A 20,935-nucleotide genomic window follows, 5' to 3' on the forward strand; every position below is an offset into this window, starting at 1 on the left:
CCCTCGCTCTCTCCCTCTTCCCTCCCCTGCTCCACTCCCACTCGTGCTGCTGTGTATCCGTGTACTAGCAGTAGTTGTAGTAGTAGTAGAGGGAGGAGGAGGAGGAGGCTGGGTTGTAAGCTTAAGCTGACATTAGCCATCATTACTGAGTTAGCTGACTAGCACATCTCAGCGTTAGCCCAAAGACCACAGGAGCCCGGGATTTTGGATTTTCCCAATTTAGCGGTCTGTCAGAGGGGATTAGACTCTTCTCTTCTCTTCTCTTCTCTTCTCTTCTCTTCTCTTCTCTTCTCTTCTCTTCTCTTCTCTTCTCTTCTCTTCTCTTCTCTTTTAAAATGGAAGGATTATACCATGGTAAGATTTTAAACATACAGTATTAGTGTGTATGTGTGAGTTGGTAGTTGCATGTGTGTCAGTGCATGTGTAAAATTATATTTAGTGTGTGTTTAAAAATGTATGATTGAGCATTTGTGTTTTCATTCTGTAGCCTCCAAACTCAAAGTAAGGAGATTATGTGTGTGGCAAACACGCGTGTATGTACAAATTTCTGAACATACTGTTCGTATCAGAAAGGTTTGGTTTTGAAAGGTATTAAGAAGTTTGGCTGATTTTTTTGGTTTCTTGCCATGATTACTGGGACTGACAGAGTATAGATTTAAAAGTGTCTGTGATAAATGCATATTTTTGGAGATATAATAAGGATGATTAAGAGAAGGCGCCAGAAGAGGTGTGAAGATCACCAATTTAAAAGGATTTATAAAAAAGTTTGGCTTCACATAATTAAAAAGGATTGTTGATGAAGTAGTTTTGCTGTAATTATATAGTGATATAGTAGTGATGATGTAGATGAGCAGGAAGAGGAGGCATGTGCATGTAAACGTGGATCCAGTTGATTGAAACTAGAGCTACAACAATGGTCAATTAGTCAGTTGAGAGTTTTGATAACTGATGAATCACTTTCAGTGAGGTTTTAAATGCTCAGATTTGATAATTTAGTCGATTCTCTCTGTTTTATATCATTGTAAATAAAGCAATTAGTAACAAGATGTGTGAACATGTTGAACTTGGGCTCTGGATATTGTAACAGATATTTTTTCCACCAAATGGTTGAGTAACTGAGAAAATAAATGGCTAAATACAATGTTACCCACAGACCAAACAGAAACCTTTCCAGCATTAATATGAACATTTAAAGCTGTTTTATTTTGTTTATTATCCGTCACCCTTACGATGAGGGATTGTGTTTGTATGTGAAAAACGGAGGTGTTGAAGTGTGCATGTGTGGTGATGGAGGTTGGCGATGCCTGTGTGTGTGTGTGTGTGTGTGTGTGTGTGTGTGTGCACGCGTGCGTGCTTGCGTGTGTAGGAGTTGAGCAGTATGTGTGAAATGATACGTGTGTCAAATTAATAGGTTCTGTTTGAACATAAGTGTGCATCCTCATGTGGAGTGTTTCCCACGTGGCTCCATGTGTAGGTGTATGTCAGATTGTTCTATGTCCATTGATGTGTGTGTGCGTGTGTGTGTGTGTGCGCGCGTGCATCATAAATGTAGGCAGGAAGTAACAATCCCCCTGTGGCGTTTTGTTTCTAGGTTAAATCATCCATATTTCAGTGTTTTTAATATTTCGATCTTGGTTCATAATTGATGGAAATTTTCTAAATAAGAAGCAGAGCTACACACACATAGACACACACACACACACACACACACACACACACACACACACACACACACACACACACACACACACACACACACACGATGCTGCACTTTTACCTGCTGTAACATTTAAGAATTTTAGTAGATACTTTTTCAGATGTGATGATGGCTATTGTTTTTGCCACTAAAGGCCCTTAAAGATGATACAGGAGATAAAAGTGCACTTACAAAAAGTGAACTTAAGTCAAGTTTAAGGACTTCACAGTTCACACCCTGAATATGGAAAAAAAGAACATAAAGAACATAAATTCTATAAAATAAACATGAACTTGACCATATGAAGAAGCCGAAGTGTATGTGTTGTTGGCCATGTTGGCATAGTTTTTTATAAATATATTAGCATGGTACTACCCTAATCTAACAGAGCATGGAGATGAGCTAGTAAGAATTTGCTTTCGTTGGCCAATCAGAATTGCTTTGAGAAATCAAATGTGAAGTTACCTGATTTCTGTAGTTTTCCCTCCTGCTTCAGCTTGGCTGCTTCATTTTATAGCCTTGTAAACCAGCTCCCTAGTGTTTGCTCTCATACAAAATGAAAGAAGAAATTCAATATTTAATGCTGCGTTTGATTTTCTTCTTACTTAAAAAACACGTTTTCATGTAAATATATGCTGAAAGCCACAACAGGGGCCTCAGTTGACTTGGTCATTAATGTCAGATGTGTTTTGATTTATGTAAAAAACAGAGTCTGGTATCATTGGAAAAAATTAAATTCAGAGCGTGCGCTATCTCACCAGTTCATTCGTCCTAAATCTGCTGTGATGAATTATACACAGTGTATCTGCTATGAGTGTGATACATTAACATGCGTGCCGCTCCAGTAAGCCAGTTAGCTTTATCACTGCACCTGAACTATACACACTTGAGTGAATGCGTGTGTGCCAGTGTGTGCGTTTTTGCAGATAAATGTGTATGAGCAGTCATGCGTTCACGTGACCTTATTATGTTGCATGCATGTAGGATTTATCTGGAGTATGCATCATCTGTGTGTTGGTGGGACTTTGTGCAATGCATTTTATCTTGTGTTCATGGGACAGGATTTGAATGATTGCTCTATGTTTATTTAAATGTGAATAATGAGAGAAAAAGCACACATGCTTCTGTTTGAAGTCATAACCTTTAGTATACAGCTCACAGTGACAGTTTTTTCTATGTCTTTCTATGTCTCTACAACACTGGCTTGTCTTCTGTAATATGCAGTCATAAAACACATTATGTGTCACTTTCAAAGTCAAAACGGTACTCAAAGCCTGTCCTTGCAACATATATTTTCAAGGACAAAAAAGCAAGTGTGTGTGTGCGCTTGATTCTATGCATTTGTATGTAAGTGTGACTGGCAGGTGTGATTGGTGCCTCAGGGGTTATGTTGTTGCATCGTAAGACTGCACGCTCCAGTAACGCCCCATTGTCCAGAGGGTCACACACACACACACACACACACACACACACACACACGCATACACACACACACAGGCGTGTGCCAGCTCAGCTTTAACCATTAGACACAGCGCAGCGAAGCAGAACAGCTGACTGCTCTCATCAGGTTAATTCAGTTGATTCTTGCACAGAAGTGTTTCAATTTTTTGTGGGGAAAAAGAACATCTGGCTCTTTTCCTCCTCAGCCTGTTTGATCTGTCGCTGTTGTGATGAGCTGCAGAAACTTTTAAAAATTTCTCAAACTTTAAATTCCACCTACTGAACGGGACAGCTGCTGTTCGTAGCTGCTTCAGTCTCTCTATTTCACACGAATCCAGAGCAAAACAAAGCTAAGTGTGTAATGTCTGGATATGCAAAACAAGGAATTCTGGAGAAAAATAAACAGATGTAATGGAAGCTCTTGCTAAAATAATGATGAAAAACATCTGGTTATACTGTAAAAACACATCATTTTGCTCTGATACCAGTCATTTCAGTTTGATGATGGAGATTTGTTCCTTACCAAAGCACACCTTTTTTTAAATCTCTTTTTTAATATTAATGTCAAATGCATAAAAAATGACTTTGCTTTTTAATCTCTCATCTTAAGAGCGTATCGTCTTTAATTTGTGTCTGCAGCACAGGGAAATGTCTGACTCTCTGACCTCCCCCAGACTGAATTTTATTTAACCACTGATTTGAGAGCAGTAGTTTAGACATCATGGCATAGCAGGCTCTGTCTGAATTGTTCTGTCTAATTACCCTTACCAAAAAAACCTGTGATTAACTCGCAATTATGCACAGCTTGCAGACATCAAGACTTTCAACCCTGTGTCTGTGTAAATATACTGTATTTAAAGGTGTGTGTGATGGTAGCTGACAGTTTGTTTTCCCATTTGTATTTTCAGACTTTTAGTGTGCAAAGTAATATGAGTAAGACTACCCTCATACCTACCTTTATTGAAGTACCAACAAATATTAAGCAACTGCAAATCTGTATCCAAAAAATTCAGTTTGTGTTGACATTAATCTGAGTTTGTTTTCTCTTTCTTTTTCAAGTAGCTGTAATTCTGAGGGCAACTGTTTGTGTTTTGGCAGAAGACTGACTGCTTTTGTGCTGCCCTAACTCTTCTATGTATTTTGCTTCTTACTCCTCCACAATAGGTTGAATAGGTCACAAACCCAAAGTGAGCAAACAGTTGGAGTTACTGGGAGGGCATTCTTCATAGATATACCTTGAGCAACAAATGTGGATTTAAGAGCAGAAATTTGACAAAATCCACTAAATAATTTGTGGGATAGACACTAGTATGTGCATAAATCTAAGAAGTGAATCCCGCTCCTCTTCTCTCCTGTGTGTCTGGTTCTTGAGGACAGCTTGAGGAGCAGGTGTTTTGGGCTGCCTGCCAGTCTACAGACCAAGTGTGTGTGTGTGTGTGTGTGTGTGTGTGTGTGTGTGTGTGTGTGTGTGTGTGTGTGTGTGTGTGTGTGTGTGTGTGTGTGTGTGTGTGGACCCATGGCCCCCTTTGATATATGTGCAGTGGAGGCTGCGAAACAGTCTGGTATGTAATTAGCACCATGCTAGTACTCCTGTGGGATATTCTATAGAGAGAAAAGTCACAGAGTTATTGTCAACACTTTTTTTTCAATATGATGTTGCTAATGACTTAAATAAAATGTACAACATTAAACACAAAAAAGTCACATGTATAAAATAGCTCTGGACTGAAAATTCACATATGCAAAAAGAGTTTTCACTAATTATTTGTATAAAGATGGCAATATTTTTTTCTTAGCCCTTCAGGTGCAGTCTAATCTTGTTTCTTAGACATGAAAAGGCCACAGTCTCCTCTGGTTTTTGACTCTAGATTATAGCAACGCCAGTGTGGCTGCAGATGTCAGACCACATAGCACTTAACTCACATAGAAAGCTCACAACAGAGATGGAGAAAGACAAATGTGTGAGCAGGCATTGGACAGATGGTGTGTGCAGGGTTCAGATCTACATACTGTAAATGTCATTATAGAATATTTGAGACTAATGCAGCTCCACATCTGTTTAAAGTGCTTCATTTTATCTGGGTCCCCAGAGTGACCGCAGGGGGGGCACCAAATTATTGTTTGATAATTGTTTTGAAAATTATTTATCTAAATATTAGCAAAGATAAATTTGCCCATTCAATAAAAAAGAAAAACAAATAAACAAGCATTGGGTATCAAAATGGTGATGAACGGCAACATGTTGAAATGAGAGGAAAATAATGGTCCTTGGAATTACAAATAAGTCTTGCAAAAGCCTTATTTTTGTTGTCAGGCAGCAGGCTGGATGTACTTGCATTGTGACTTAAGACCATGTCAAACGGAGAGATAAAGACACTTAAATATTATATTTCCTGTCTTAGCGCCTTTGGCATAATAACCAGAGCTTGTCATTCGAGCTTTTTGGCTATTGCAGATGTGTTCTGAGAAGGGGTGCATTAACAGTTGTCAGATAAACCTAAATTTAAATGTTAAAATTAAAACTGAAAATATATCATCTTAAATATTAACATTGTGTTTGCAGAGAGATAACATAACGTTCTCGAAGCATGTTATATAAAAGCTGCAATTAAGATGTTGTAGCGGACTGACAATAGTTATCTTACTGTAATCATGTTGTATTTGAGTCTTTGAGTATTTAAGTAACTGTGGGGTCCTGGTTTCATATTACAAAGGGGTTGTCGATAATATACACACCATGAGTCACCTTTCTGGTATTTCCTTTTGGTTTGTAGGGTTCCTCTTACCATTACATCATTTTTCATTTTTTTGACAACCCCTGCTTTCATTTTTCACTGTGTGTGTGTGTGTGTGTGTGTGTGTGTGTGTGTGTGTGTGTGTGTGTGTGTATGTGCGTGCATGCTCACCCAGAATTTGTGTGTACATCAGAGTGTCTAAAGCACTAGGCACTTATCCTCCTGACCTCTTCATGCACACAGCCGTATCACTGCTCTAACTGGGAGTGATAGGTCTGGGTGTCAAGTTTTCAGAAAGCCTCTCCTGGGCTTCCTGTGGGAGTTTGGGAGCCGTAGTATCGATTTAGTGTTGTGCACCAAGCCTCAATAATAGGAGAAGGACTGTTACTTTCACTTTTAACTTCAGATGAGCATTTTGTGTAGTATTTAGCATCTAAATATCAAACTTTGTGTTAAAGCATGCTCTCTTCGTAGTAACCAGAAAAAAAGTCCCATTTAGTACATACTTTTACAGTGCAACATAATCATGCTTAGTTTGACAAACACTGGTGCAGAGTGACTATTCCACTTCCTCTAAGGAAGTGGTTCTCTAAAACAGTGGTTCCCTACTGGTCCAGTCACAGAGTCCATATTTCGGTAGTCATTAGTTCAAGATACAAACATTCAATAAACTACCTCATGTTTAATTTATTTCATAAAATCTAATCAAGACTTTGGCTTAGAACACAAAGAAATGAAACATATTGCAGGAGTAAACAGGAATGGCACTTCAAAATAAAAGCTCTGTGCTTGAAATTCCCTGTATATTAAACTGAAGCGTATTTTATACAAAGTTGTCACATTCATGAGTTACTTGCAGTCCATTTAGAATGGACCCATGACCCACTTTTGGACCATGACCCACTAGTTAGGAACCGCTGCTCTAAAAAAATACATGTGAGTGTCTTTAGGGGTCTTTGTTGAGAATGGTTGTTACATGTTGTTGCATTAAGAGTTTATTTGAATCTGTAGGTTGTAGATCAGTCGACTCACACTCACCTTCAAATTCTAATAAATGCTTTGCCTGGGGGAGAGTGTCAACAAGGCTGAAACTGAAAAAAAGGTAGACATCATACTTTATAATTTGCAGCCATTCAAAAGCCATGTGAGCATGTTGAAACCCCAGTAATGCACTTTTACTTAGAAGCCAGAGAAACTTGTTCCAGCCTTGTATTCAAAAACCTAGAAGCATAAAAACGTTGCACCCCTTAATGTACACCCACATGTCATTTTGTAGTTTGCCACCAAACAAATGCAAGAATGTAGACTGCCACTGTCTTAATCCCACATCTGTTTAGCACGAATCCATGAACATTTCCCAGTCAGCTAATTAGTTTAACCAATAATGCTTCAGCATATCTGCAGCGGGTGTAAATCATGCAACAATGGTATATTGATTTGTTTAAAAAGCAGTCAATATCCTGTTGACTTTTTAGCCAGATATTGATTGTTTAAATGAAGCTATTTGACCAATATCGTGCTGCAGACAGTCGTATCCCTTGTGTAATTTACATTGAGTAACTCATCTGTGAACACCTGCTGTGGGAAAATATTTTAGCTACATTTTTGTTCTTACCTGTTGATTTCTTTATTCAGTGGCTCATACTTTAACAAATCCAGCTAACTCTGTTGTTTCTGTGTTTATCTTTCAGATATTTCCAGGATTGCCTACTACACAGGTGAGTCACTGACCTTTGTGTTTTGTACACACCTGCTACAGCACCGAGGATCACTCAGCTGCTTCACTCACTAATACAGAATGTATAGCAGCTCAAGTGTGGTCAGGTCACCACAAGGGGTCCCTAAAAGGGAGCCGCCAAAATTTATTACTGTGAAACTACACTCAGTGCATTTTTAGCCTCAGAATTAACTGGTCCAGATGCTGTCTCACTCCTCTTCTTCTCCTTGCAGTTCTTTAACTAATGCAATCAAAGTTACGACCAGTAACTACTATTAGTAACAGCATAAGGTTTCAGCATGACCTTCAATATTGATATCACTGACGACGTGTAACCAATCAAATAGTGTTGCGGGAAGGACATTCAAACAGCAGCATCAGAGCCAAAGTACCACATTTTTCAATCTATGTATTTTATCAGCTGTCTGATTAGTCACAAAAAAGAAAAGAAAATCTGTATATGATGTTGACTTAATTGTCATGATATGACTTAAGTTTGTAAATTCCAACACATAAATCACTCAATGAAAACGTAATAAACTCCATGACAACTAAGCTTACCTGTAATTCACCGATCAAGACCATGACATGCAGTCAGTATCTCAGGAATGTAAGAATGTAGTAAGTGGACCTTATGTTAATATTATTTTGTGACAGATGTGAATCAGATTCATTTTTAGTAATTTATTTCCTGGAAGAGATTACTGTCTGACTAAGAACAAGTGTCATGATTATGAACATGCTGTGGGCTAAAGGCCCTCGTTAACTACCCTAAAAGAAGGTCACTTTGGTATCATTTACTGTTTTTCTTCTAGAAAATGGGCACAGTGGCAACATTTTGGGGAAAATGCTTATAAATTGCATAGTGGGTTAGAAATTGGTGGATGTGCTTTATTGTTTGACATCCTCTTGTGAGACGTGAACTGTTGCCATATTCTCAGGAGCTCAAGCTGCTAATCTGTGTCAGTGCTAATGGAAAGATACACTAATTGCACATATTTGCGTGAGTCATACTTGTGCATGTGAGACGATTAAACCAGTGGGAAAACAGAAAACAAACGTGTGGGTGTGTTGGTCTTATTAGTGCAGACAGGGGTGAGGGAGAGAGAGTGGTTATCGCTTTAGTTTGAGTGTGTGACTAATTGTAATTTTCGGTGTAGATACCAGAAACAAAATATGCTCTCTGAAGACAGTTGAATGCCAAATTTAACTCTCAACAACCCGAGGCTTAGTTTGTTTTTTTTCCTTTTGTATCACAGAAATGAAATAATCAGGGCATATGCATGTGTCATGGCAAACATGCCCTGAAAGAAAGCCTTGCTGGCCAGTTATATCAGATGGATTAAGTTGCCAGTGTCCTGCTTTTTCCATTCATTGGCAGCTGTGAGGAAGTAAGGGAATAACAATTCACAATGCAGAGGCAAAGGTGGACAGGATGTTTTCAGAGGAATTCCAGTATATGTGCTGGTGGTTTTGTGTTTTTTTCAGATTAATTAAAAGACTGTTTTGTTCCTTTACGCCATGGGTAATGACTTTCTGGTGTAGGGTCTTAATCAGTATGATCACGCCATTGTCCTCAGAAACTTCTCATTGGACCAGTGATTTATTCATCGTGTATTTATTTATTTCAGCAAGGCCAGAGGGGATACACGTCATTAGTGCATGTCATAAGTAAAACTTGGAAATATGAGATAATAATAGTAAAGCTGTCAATGCCAACATTCACGTGACTCAAACACAGGAAGAAATTGGGGCTGCAAAATTAAATGAAATATCCAAATTGCGGGATCTGCATTTTTTTTTTTTAAAGTTCAAAACATACCATTAAAAATGAAACACTGTAGTGCTTCAGAGATGCCTTGGCCTACAAATCATATTTTAGATGTAAGTGAACATGCTTGTTTGGTGTAAATCACATCAAAAATCACATCATTGTCATTTGTATTTATTTTTAGTGAAAATTAAATGCCAAAATGACAATTTCTACTAAAACTGCAACTTGTATCTCAACCCAATATTATTTTTTTTGCATATAGTGCAGCCCAAGAGGAAATGGAGATGATCTGTCATCTATAACATTGAATATAAAAATGAATAAAGCAACATAAAATAACAAAAAAGGCCCAGCAAAACACCATTGACACAGCTGTTTGTTGATTTAGGCAATCGTTATGTGTCAGAGTTCATTTCAAAAGTAGTTTGACACTGTAACATGTACATTTTAAGAACAATGGAACATAATTTTTAGTGGCTGGTAAAATTTTACAATCACTAGTAGCTATTTGGTGGTGGACAAAAAAGTTAATGTCACACTCTGGAGCTGTGACTGTAAGTTATCTTTGATATGCAGGTATAAAAAAAACAGATGTTTTATAGTCACATATATTTCAAACAGGCTCAGCTGCAAAAATAGTAATGTACTAGAGTGAGGTGTGATGTTGATTAAATGCAGGAAACCTGTTTGGATTTATGCAATAAAATACATTTGAAATTTAAAAAGCTTTTGAATTTTAACTTCAAGGCATGGATGTGAACACACTGATCATTCACTGAAAAAACCCCCAAATGAAACGTATGCAAGAATACACTTCTGATGTTTACCTGCACCTCTGTGTTTTTCTCCTGTGCTAAAATAATTATATGTTCACATTAACACACAGCGAGAGAGAACCATAGGGAGAGAGAGACTCTGGCACAGTCCCAAAAGAGCGCTTCCCATTCATGGCAACATCCGGCCCTCTGACAAAAGGCTTTCAATAGTATACACACTCACACACACACACACACACACACACACACACCCACGCACACCCTACTAAAACCCCCTGCGCCCACCAGATTTTCATAACAATGGCCAATGCCGAAAATGGAGCATAAATTTATAGCAAACCCACACGTGCACACACACACATACACACACTAAACACACACACACTTACATACACGCAATGTATCATTAAGATTTCAAGTTTGTGTGACTTTGCTGTGTGCTTTTGTGTGTGTTCAATAAGTCGTTCAGGTCTGTTGAGTTCCTCAGTCGATGTGCTGGGCTACATAAATGTCCATGTGATTAATGGAGGCTGGCATCTGGTCAGCAGTAACACTCATGGCAATAGGTGCCACTCGCTCTTAGGATATTGTAGGCATGTTGCCTTGGAGATGAGCCTTCAGGGCAGCACCTCGAGCACTCTGAGAGCTGGAGAGAGTGTGACCCCCAAAGTACAGGCTGAATGACTTTGAATGTGCAGTATGAAGTGTGATTGATTGAGACCTTGTGGTTTGGAAGTGGATTGGTTGGCATTTTGCTAAAAGCTGCTAGTTTACATGCTGGGCACAGCCAGGGCAATGGCTGTGTTGGCAAAAATGCTGCTTTTCCCTCTTCTTTTCTCTTTAAGGTTTTGGAGAACTTTTTTTTTTTTTTTTTTTTGGAAATGTATTTTCATCCAGAATATTTCAGAGGACGAAGGTTGTATAAGTTCCTGTAATTTTCCTATCCGTATTAACTGAGTTGGACTGGGGCTGCAGCAAATGATTATTTTAATTGTTGATTAATCTTTCTTTTTTTGATTTAGTGATTAAATGTTTGAATCATAAAATTTCAGAAAATAGTGAAAAATGTTTAGTGTGTCCCAAAGCCCAAATGATATCCTCAAATGCCTTGTTTTATCCATGACCCGAATATTTTCAGTTTACTGTTAAAGAGGAGTGACGAAACCAGAAAATATTCACATTTAAGAAGCTGAAATCAGAGAATTTTGAAACTGATTACTGACTCAAACTGATTAACCAAGAATCACTTTAGTTGGCAATTAATGTAATAGTGAACAACTAAACAATCAGTGCTTACAGCTGTGTTTTGGGCTGCCAGAAAGAGTAGAGCTCAGGGGATTGTGGCAATTTGCCTGAGAGTTAAAAATGCATGTTGTTAGTTACAGCTGCAACTAATGATTCTTTTCATTGTTTATTTATCTGTTGATTATTTTCTTGATTAATCGATGAGTTGTTTGGTCTTTAAAATGTCCGAAAATGTCGATAAATGTTTCTCAAAGCACAGGATGACGTCCTCAAATATCCTGTTTTGTCCATAACCCAAAGATATTCAGTTTACTGTCAAAACCAGAAAATACTGAAATTTGAGAAGTTGGAATCAGAGAGTTTTGACTTAAAAAATAAAAATCTAAAACTGATTTATTGATTTATTGTTGCAGCACTATTAAAAGGTGGAAAGTATGATGATATATTCAGCTTTACATGGGCTCGGGAGTATTGTATATACAGTGGAGATGATGGAGATCTAAGGTGGTTTTGATTACTTTTTCTGTCCCAGTTTTCTATAATCATTTTTGTTTTGTTTTTTACTTTTATCTTCAGTGAATTTGGCACTGTAGATGCATCTGGTAGTATCTCTGAGTAATAAAATAAAGAGATTTCTCTCCTTTTTTCTCCTTTCTTCTTTTGCATGTCATTTATGATGGTAGCAATATTGGCACAACGTAACGGCTGTTCTGAGGTCAGCTTCATAAACAGTAGTGGGAGTTTTTTTTTCTTTCATTGAACACAAGAGACTAGGGAGATTAGCATATTAATAGTTTCTAGCTCCTCCTGCTTCTCCAGCAGCCGTGTCTCACTCTCGATCTCTCTCATTTCCCACTCTACTTTCTCTCAGTTGTGCTGCTCTGTCCTCTTTCCTCTCATTCATCCTGAAACAATCGCTGCACTTCTCTCTCTCTCTCTTTGTCCCACTGTCTCTTTTGGCTTTGTTTTTCTGGCTCACTCTTTTCTGTCACTTTCTTTTTCAAAGAGAAGTTAACTTTCTGTTGGTTTATCACTGAGCACAGTGTGTGTCTCTCCCTCTCTGTGACCGCTCACTAACTGAGTGTCCATCGGATCAGCACCGTACAAGTTGGATTGTGAACTTTTGCTGGAGGGGTAGTCCTCTCACCATCAGGGACTCCACCGAGTGAAATAAATCCGAATCTTTTCCTGAGCGACGGCAGCTTGACTCTTCCTCGGCAACTGCGTAACTATGGAGTGCAGGCATGGGGCAGAAATTGGGCAAAAAACAAACAGTGTGTTGTCATCAGAGAGGGGCCGCTGAGGAGCAATTTAGAAGTGGACTGAAAAAGAAGAGGAAGCAAGTTTGTGGATGAAACTGACTTTACATCTCTTGGGATCTTTCTTGACTTGTGCAACTGCGGATAACAGGAACAGGATTATGAAGGCAAACAAAGATTTTTTTTCCTGTTGATGTGTTTTCTGTACCATCTTTCCACTCTGTACAAAGTGTCAACGGACCAGAAAATTGGCCTTTTTGAGGATTACAGCTCTGGAACTAACTGCTGGCTAACGAAGCTGTTGACAAAAGTTGGAGACAAAGATTTCAGCCTTGGAGACAGAGAGTGTGTGTGTGTGTGTGTGTATGTGCGCATCTTAATGTTTGGGTTATGTGAGTGTGCTCTTGCAGTTTGTCAGGACCTTTGTGTGTGCGTGTGTGTTTATTTATGTCACTTCTGTACACGAGAAGTTCAGTGTGTGAGTGATGCGTGGCTGCGAGGCAACAAGCTGTCTGTCTGTCCTCGGTGCAGGCAGACACAGGGACGGACAAACATGTGTTTCCATGGCGATGAGCGGCTGTAGCCCCTTCCCCATGTGTTGGGACAGAGGTATGAATGAAATCTCCTTGACACACACAAAAACACACAAACAGTAGATTGAAGCCCCTCCACAGTGTGACATCTGACTCCATGGGAACTGACTTGGTGTACAGCCAAAGCTACCGTTGCTCCGCATGAGTTGTGTGTGTGTGTGTGTGTGTGAGAGAGAGAGAGAGAGAGAGAGAGAGAGAGAGAGAGAGGGAGGTTAAGGCCATCGAGATGATTTGTCAATATAAAATTCATTTGACATTGGCAGAGTAACATGGAAGTACATATTTATTTTACTCTCTCAACAGTGTTACAGGCTTTTCTCTCAGTTTTGTGTGTGTGTGTCTGTGTGTGTCCGCTCTTTCCGTCTCTTTCTTCCAGGTGTAATTACCTGCTAGAACATATCAATTTTCCTTTAATGGAGGAGAGAGGAGGAGAAGTGTAGGACGGAGGAAAAGCAGAAAGAAAGAGAGTGAAAGAGATCTCACTATCTTTTTCTACACAGTGTCATTACTGCAACACACACACATTAAAAAACACGTCACACAATGAGACACAGACACAGAAAAGGTACTTCTTGTCGGGCATTCCCAGATGAAGTTTCCATGAAATTCCAGGAAGTGTGTCAATGTCGTGACTTCTTTTTCAGGAAAAACGTCAGCGTGAGATGCATTGTCTTTTTTGTGTCGCAGACACACAGGTGTCTACATATTAGAGCCTTGACCCTGACTGTAGCCTCTCGCTGTCTTTATTTCTCTCTCTGGTATTTCATTGTTTAGTTTTTTCATCTTTTCAAAGAAGTGTCTTGCCAAAAAACATCATATTCCAAAACAGACATTTACTGTACAAAGGTTATTCTAAGTAAGACGAGAGCTAGCTTTTAAGTCCACAGTGTATCATAGAGAAGGCAAAAACATGTCGCATCAGTCTGTTATTACATTATATAAACTAGAGCTAAAACATTAGTCCATAATCCATTAGTAGATTCACAAAAATACTTTTAATTGTAATAGATAGCTGGTTTCCATCATTTTTTAAGCAAAAGTGCCAAACATTATCTGGATCCAACTCCCTAAATTTTAGGAATTGCTGCTTCTTTTCATCTGATTGTGAATTATTTATTGATTCTTAGAAAGGTTGGTAGGACAAAATGGGCATTATGATGTGGAGCTAAAACCAGTGACTATTTGATTAGCAGATTGTCAGAAAAGTATTTGGTAACTATTCAGATAAAGTAATAATTTATTATATATATCTTTTATATATATCTATTTATTTAATTTTTTTCCTTCCAGCTTCTTAAATGTGCAGATTTGCTTATTTTCTGCATTTTATATAATTGTATAGTGAATGTCTCTGGTTTAGGATTGTTGGTTGTACAAAACAAGCAATGTGACAATGTCACCTCAGGCATTAAGGTAAACAGCGTATTGACCAAAATATAAATCGATGTATAAATTTCCAAATTAATGAGTTAATTGTCTTTAGTCCTCATACAATGTCCCGTATGTGTGCGTTTGATAAGTGGTAGTCAGTGTTTGCATAAGCGAAGTTAACACTACACAACTTTCAAAGTTGTCAGATTGCTGTACTGTTCACATGACACAACTTGCTGTCTTGTAATTGTGAGTCTGGAAGTCGTGTTTTTCGCGCGACATAACTGAGTAGCAACAAGGGGTGACATACTAATACACACCAGGAGGAATCCCAGATGTGTATGTCATGTGATGTGCTGATCAAACCAAAACACACAGAACTTGTGGCTGCTTTGAAAATACCACAAATTCGGGTAGACTGGTGAAAAAGTGACAAAGCAGCGTTGCTAGTAAGTTATTAATAGTCTAACTTACAGAAACGTTGTAAGCAGTAGTCCACCCTCCACAGTCTCTTCCCTTCTCGCTGTCACTTTCTCTCTCTCCCTCTCAAACAAACACACTCATAAACAAACCTTGGAGAGGGCCGCAGCATTTAGTCCTCATCTCTGCCCTCAACCCATGTCTTGCGCTGTCATTGGCTGTAGCTTGCTGACAAGGTCCCCAGCAGGTCCAGATATTTAGCATGCTAGATATAAGGGGAGCGTCTTTGAGGCAGGGATGCAGCAATGCGAGCACCAGTTTGTGAGCATGGAGGGAATGCGGATTTGCCTAAGATCTGGGGCTTTTGTCGGGAGATCCAACAAAATATCAGCAAGCAGAAAACCAGGGCTAAAGTCACGTTGTTTTGACATTAAAGCAATGCTTGTTTTACTGATGTCTGATTTTCTCTCTCCTCTTGCCCAGAATATGACAGACACCTAGCAGCAGCAGTGTCAGCAGGGAAAACCATGGCAACAGCCTACCTGGACCCTAACCTGAATCATGCCCTGCTGGGAGGCGCTAAGTCGAGGCTGAGCGCAGGGGGGTCGGACCGAACCATGGCTGGCTCCGTGGACAGGGTTTTGAAAGTCTTCCATCACTTTGAGACCAACACTGAAAACAGCTGCTGGTCCTCCAATATCAGATATGGAGATGCAACTGATGTCCGGGTAAGAAAAGACACTTGTTTTATTTCTGTCATAATGTTCTGAGTGTATTTATGGTGACAAAATACAGCAGACGCCTTATAATTACATGCAGTCCAAAAGGGGTTAATTTGGATAGAGTTGGTTTCATTCTACATTTATCCTACTGTCAACAAATCCCATGAATAGTACAAAGCAACAACAGGTTTATGTGCCTCTCAGGGCTTTCTCGGTTTCCTTTTCTGTCTATGGCACTCATCCCCAGGCTCATTTGTTCCTCGCAAAGACGTAAATCTTAAAAAATGGGTCACAAGAATAGAGCTTCATTCTTACACAAGACTAAGAGTCTAAAGCCATAGCAGGTCAGTAAGGCAGCACTTTAACATTTTCAAAATGACAATGCTAACATTCTTTTCGCAGGTATTTTTAATTATGTTCACTGTGTTAAGTGTCTTGTGTTAAGCATGCAACAGTTTCTCAATCAGCAGTGGACAAAGTACAGCTAAGAATGATGAGAATGTTGCAGGAATTTGGTCATAAACCAAATGACATTTTCTGTTCTGATGATGCACTAGATGTAAAGTCTTTGGTCACGAAGGCCATCCTGTGTTGAACATGACTGCTTGTGTCAAAATTAATGGCAATCCATTTAATAGTTGTTGAAACATTCACTCAGAATCTACAGATGTCAACCTTGCAGTGGTGTGAGAAAAAAAGTCAGGGATTCATCATAGTCGGTTTAATTCGTCCCCATTAATGTCAGTGCAAAACTTCATGGCGATCCATCCAATAGTTTTTGAGATATTTCTGTCTGAATCAAAGTGGTGACCTGACAGACTGACATCTTAATAGCCAAGCTTGCATGGGTAAGTAATTGCCTAAACAGCTGGTCACCATTTTTTAATTTTTTTAATTTCCGAAAAGGGAGTAATAGTGCATTTGCTGGCAGCTTTGACCCCTATATGTTCAATGTACCCTCAGCAGTAATCGTCAAGGTGGATTTCTGCAGTTTGCCCTCAGCTCAAGGTCCTAGCTGTCTGCTCTGATAAAGGTCACTCTGCACAATGAGAATATTTTTGCTAGCAAATACATACACCCTCAGGGGACACTCTGTGTGTGTATATGTGTGTGTATAAGTGTATCTATACTTAGCAGTATGCTTTTAGACCCACTCCCATGATTCGCAAACTACTTAGCACTGCTCAAACTTTAGTGGTCGCTCAGGGTACGTCAGTGCAAATCTCCTCCTCTCCCCTTCCCTGCTCTCCTCTCCTCACTTTCTCCTTCAGTATCTAGGTCAGACCCCCTAGCGCTGGCAACACACATGGTTCTGTGAGCATTATCATGCATGTGTGTATGATGTCTGTCAACTTGTTTGGGTGGGAACGTCATGTTAAATCGCTTGAAGTCACCTACACACACACACACACACGCAAGCAGAGACACATGTCCTCATTGACCTGATGCAAATTGCCAGACATAAACATGAGCACAGTTGGCACACTGAGGATTAGGCAGACTGACTTCTTTAAAGACTAAGTAACTGTTTTTGTCCACAGGGCATCTCTATTTTATTTAGCAATCACTACACTGATATACATGTACTGAGCCACCACATCTCAAGAAATAACTGTAAATGCTTTTTATTTTAGCCACTTAAGCCCAATACTTCAATAGTTAGGGCTATATCTGCAGAATTTTCATTAAATCCTTACATGATATCACTGTTAATTCACATGACAGTGAGTGTTCAGGGAAAGTGGGTTAAAAAAAAAAGTATATCACAATAAAGTTGTTCAATCTTCATTTCCAGGGAATCATCCAGAAGATTCTGGACATCCACAAAGTGCGCTGGACGTCTTGTTTTGGCCTGCGTCTCAGCAACAGCCAATCCCGAGATCAGGTGCACTGGCTCCACCCTGATATGGGCGTGTCGCACATCAGAGAGAAATATGACCAGGCACGACCAAACGAGGAGTGGAGGTGAGAGAAGAATAGAGTGTCCGTCATCTACTAAACAATAACTACATTTACATGCACAAAATATGAAGTTTTTTTCCCTTATTCCAGAAAAAGGCATTATTTGCACTGAGCTGTTTACAGGGCCAATGAACATTTATATTTTATATATGAATTTATTCCACTTCCTGTTAATATGCAACCTTGTATACTGAGATTAACGTACCCTATTGCCAGATTGCTGGCGAGCTGGTTTGTGTGCAGCATATTCTTGACAATGCAAAGAGCTGAATGTAAACAGGCAAGAAGCCGTGTGTTGCAAACTGCAATAAAAATCCAAGTTGAGACACATATTTCAAATGTGCTGTATATATGGCCAAATGTCCCTAAAACTCAAATAATATCGGCATATCATACTTAATCGGAAAACGCTTTATTTAGAAAAAGGCCTAATTTGAAATATTCAAACCAGATATGTGTACATGCCCTGTATCAAATTAGAATAATGGTAGAATATCAGTGTAAATCTAAATACAGTTCTGTGTTTGATAAGCTGTCATTTTTGATAATGGAAGATATGTAAGATTATATCAAAAACTGTAAGCTTGTTCAATGTCACAGCTTCAGGCTGCAAATTAAACGCTCGTGTGACACTGAGCTGTTGTTTTGCAGTGAATTTATTTGCCAACAGGCAGAGCGGTTGTAAAGGTGTTGTCAGACCAGATTTTCTTTGTGAAATGTATAGCTGTGCGGACGGGAAAAAGTGTTGTGAGCATAAACGCGAGCGTTAGCGTGGCTAGCAGGATAACGACAGCAGTCCACACAGTTTTAATCATGCAGCTTTCTATAGCCAAGCCATGGCCATCGTTCTCTGCTGCTGGTATTTTATCGGCATGTGAATCTCTTTAAATGAGGACATGAACAATGAGTATTTCCTGAACATAAGGTCTGTCCCATTTTTTTTCTCAAACTGGCTTGACATTGGAAGTACTTATAATTTTGTCTTTAAAAGTTCAATCACATTCTCAGATCTTGCTCCGTTCCTCATAGAAATGAATGGGGACAGAAAGTAGGGCTGCCAACAGACAAAAACTGAAGATAGTATATAATTCAGATGTGAACATGTTATCATTCCAAAAAGTTACCAGATGTTGCAATTTAATTTATTACAACGTCAGACACAAGTTGTTGTCCAGCTTGACTTGAGACTGGCAGGTGCGTGCATGTCCTTGAAGAAAGCACTTTTGAGAAGTTACACTGTATAACCATTGTCCAAGACATTTAACATGATTTATTTGGCTGTGTAAATTTAGTCAAAACCACCGTCTCCTCAAACAGCTAGCTTCAGCAGGCTGCTCTATTGTACACCAAAGTAGCCAAAGTAATTTATTGCAAACAACGTCATGAAAAATAGTGCGACCCGTCTGTTTTATGATGACGGGAGGTTTTGTGTGCGTGGTGTGCTGCGTGGTTGAGTTGGTTTGGCAGTTTGAATGTTAATGCACTGGTATATATTATGTTTATTGTGACGGTCTTGGTGCTAATGCTATTGTGAGGTGGAGACCTTTTGCACTTGGGACATAAAAAGAGAGAGAACCAGATGCCTGCTTTGTCTGACTAAGTCAACAACTCTCTCTCTGGGTCTCCTCCACTGATTTTGCAATCACACTCCTTATTTGCATTCTTGCATATCATTTTTTACCCACCGCCTTCTGTCCCTTCCTCTTTCTGCTCCATTTCTTTGCTCTCTCTGTTTCTCCTTCTCATCAAACTTTCTTTAATCACGTTGTTTCTGTGGTTGATTTATTTAATTTAAAAAAATGATGTTCCTTTACTGGACTTAAAATCTTTTCTCCTTTCCACTGCACTTGGTTTATAAACTGACTTTTTCTGTTGTTTTTACCACATAGTAACATCTCAAACATATCACTGACTGTATCCCAACACTTTTTTTTCCAGTAGAAGAAGCTGCAAGTTGCTGTACAATATTTGTTTTTGCTTCTTAAATTGTTCAAAAGGTAATGTAACACTCGCTCTTCTTTCTTCTTATCTGCTGTAGGTATGAATTAAGGATCCGGTATCTTCCAAAGGGCTTTGTGCAGCAGTTTACAGAAGACAAACCTACGCTAAACTACTTCTACCACCAGGTACACACAAACAAACATATGCAAGCTCTCACACACACATCGCCACCGGGACACACAAACACATTTAATATTCTGCCAGCAGATAGCCAGCACTGAGACATATGGCGCTGCTTGAAGGACTGTGTGTGTATGCCTTTGGGTAATCTAGGTCAGCAGGACTGTGTGTTGTTGTGTGTGACTTGTTGTTTGTGGTTATATATGTTTTAATAATCATTTTTGTGGTGGGTATTTGTGTCCCCCAGGTGAAGAATGACTACATGACAGAGATCGGGGAACAGGTGGAACAAGATGTTGCTCTCAAACTGGGCTGTCTAGAAATCAGGTGGGACTTGTTTAAACTACTGAGCTGCGGCTCTCTCAGGACTCTGCGCTTAAATAACATTTACCTGCATTTCTTTTTATATCAAAAGCAAAGTTTTTTCCCATCAAAACAAAACTCATTCCATCTAATTTGCCTTAATGAGGGGCTAAAGGAGCAATGTGTGGGATTTAGTGGCATTTAGCGGGAAGGATTGCAGATTGCAACCAGCTAAAGCTTCTCCTGATTAGGAGTCCTGCAGTGTTTATTGTTTGGGAGGTTTTTACAGAGTGCCAAGATATCTGCAGAGGTCTCCACCGAGTAAAGCAATTTCAGGTCACAAATCAGTGTTTGTCTGATGCTGTTTGGTTCGTCGCAGACGGGCTGCTGGCCCAGCACCTGCTTATGTGTGTGCACTTTTTTCTCTGTTTACTTAAGTTTAAGGCGTTAACTTTGTTGACTCAAGTTTTTACCAGGAGCAGAATTATCTGCAGAGGTTTCTTCCTCTCCAGAATGGAGAAGGCAGAAGGCTAATTTTTATTGACACCATTAATGATCCAAGGCTTTATCGATACTTTTCTATTATTTGGTGGAAAGACGAGGTGACAGTGCATTTTTAACAGAACTGGTTTTGCTTTTTTGCTTAACTGTTTTTTTAATATTGCTGGGAAAACAAATTTCTAACCCAAACAACTATATTATTCAAGTCTCTCCAAAAACTAACTTTTTTCCCCTGATGTTACATTTAAACACATCATGATGAAGTTTTATTTACCTTTGACTTGGAGCCAACCTTGAACA

At 39.2% G+C, this 20,935-nt stretch overlaps 1 protein-coding gene across 4 annotated transcripts in view; it reads left to right on the forward strand.

The window, feature by feature from the left end:
- The window catches only part of ptk2aa (protein tyrosine kinase 2aa), a 77,940-nt gene that overhangs the window by 12,190 nt on the left and 44,815 nt on the right, over positions 1–20,935 (forward strand). Inside the window, exons 2-6 of one of the 4 annotated variants that reach the window (XM_042506100.1) lie at positions 7,563–7,589; positions 15,510–15,754; positions 17,544–17,713; positions 19,749–19,836; positions 20,079–20,158. In XM_042506100.1, the coding sequence (XP_042362034.1) occupies positions 15,554–15,754; positions 17,544–17,713; positions 19,749–19,836; positions 20,079–20,158 (539 nt within the window). In that variant the 5' untranslated portion in view covers positions 7,563–7,589; positions 15,510–15,553. Of the gene's footprint in view, positions 1–7,562; positions 7,590–12,271; positions 13,252–15,509; positions 15,755–17,543; positions 17,714–19,748; positions 19,837–20,078; positions 20,159–20,935 lie in introns of those variants that run through there. The other 3 variants (XM_042506097.1, XM_042506098.1, XM_042506099.1) reach the window with 3 other exon arrangements.

The sequence above is a fragment of the Plectropomus leopardus genome, chromosome 18 (assembly GCF_008729295.1).
Source record: "Plectropomus leopardus isolate mb chromosome 18, YSFRI_Pleo_2.0, whole genome shotgun sequence".
NCBI classification, from domain to species: Eukaryota; Metazoa; Chordata; class Actinopteri; order Perciformes; family Serranidae; genus Plectropomus; species Plectropomus leopardus.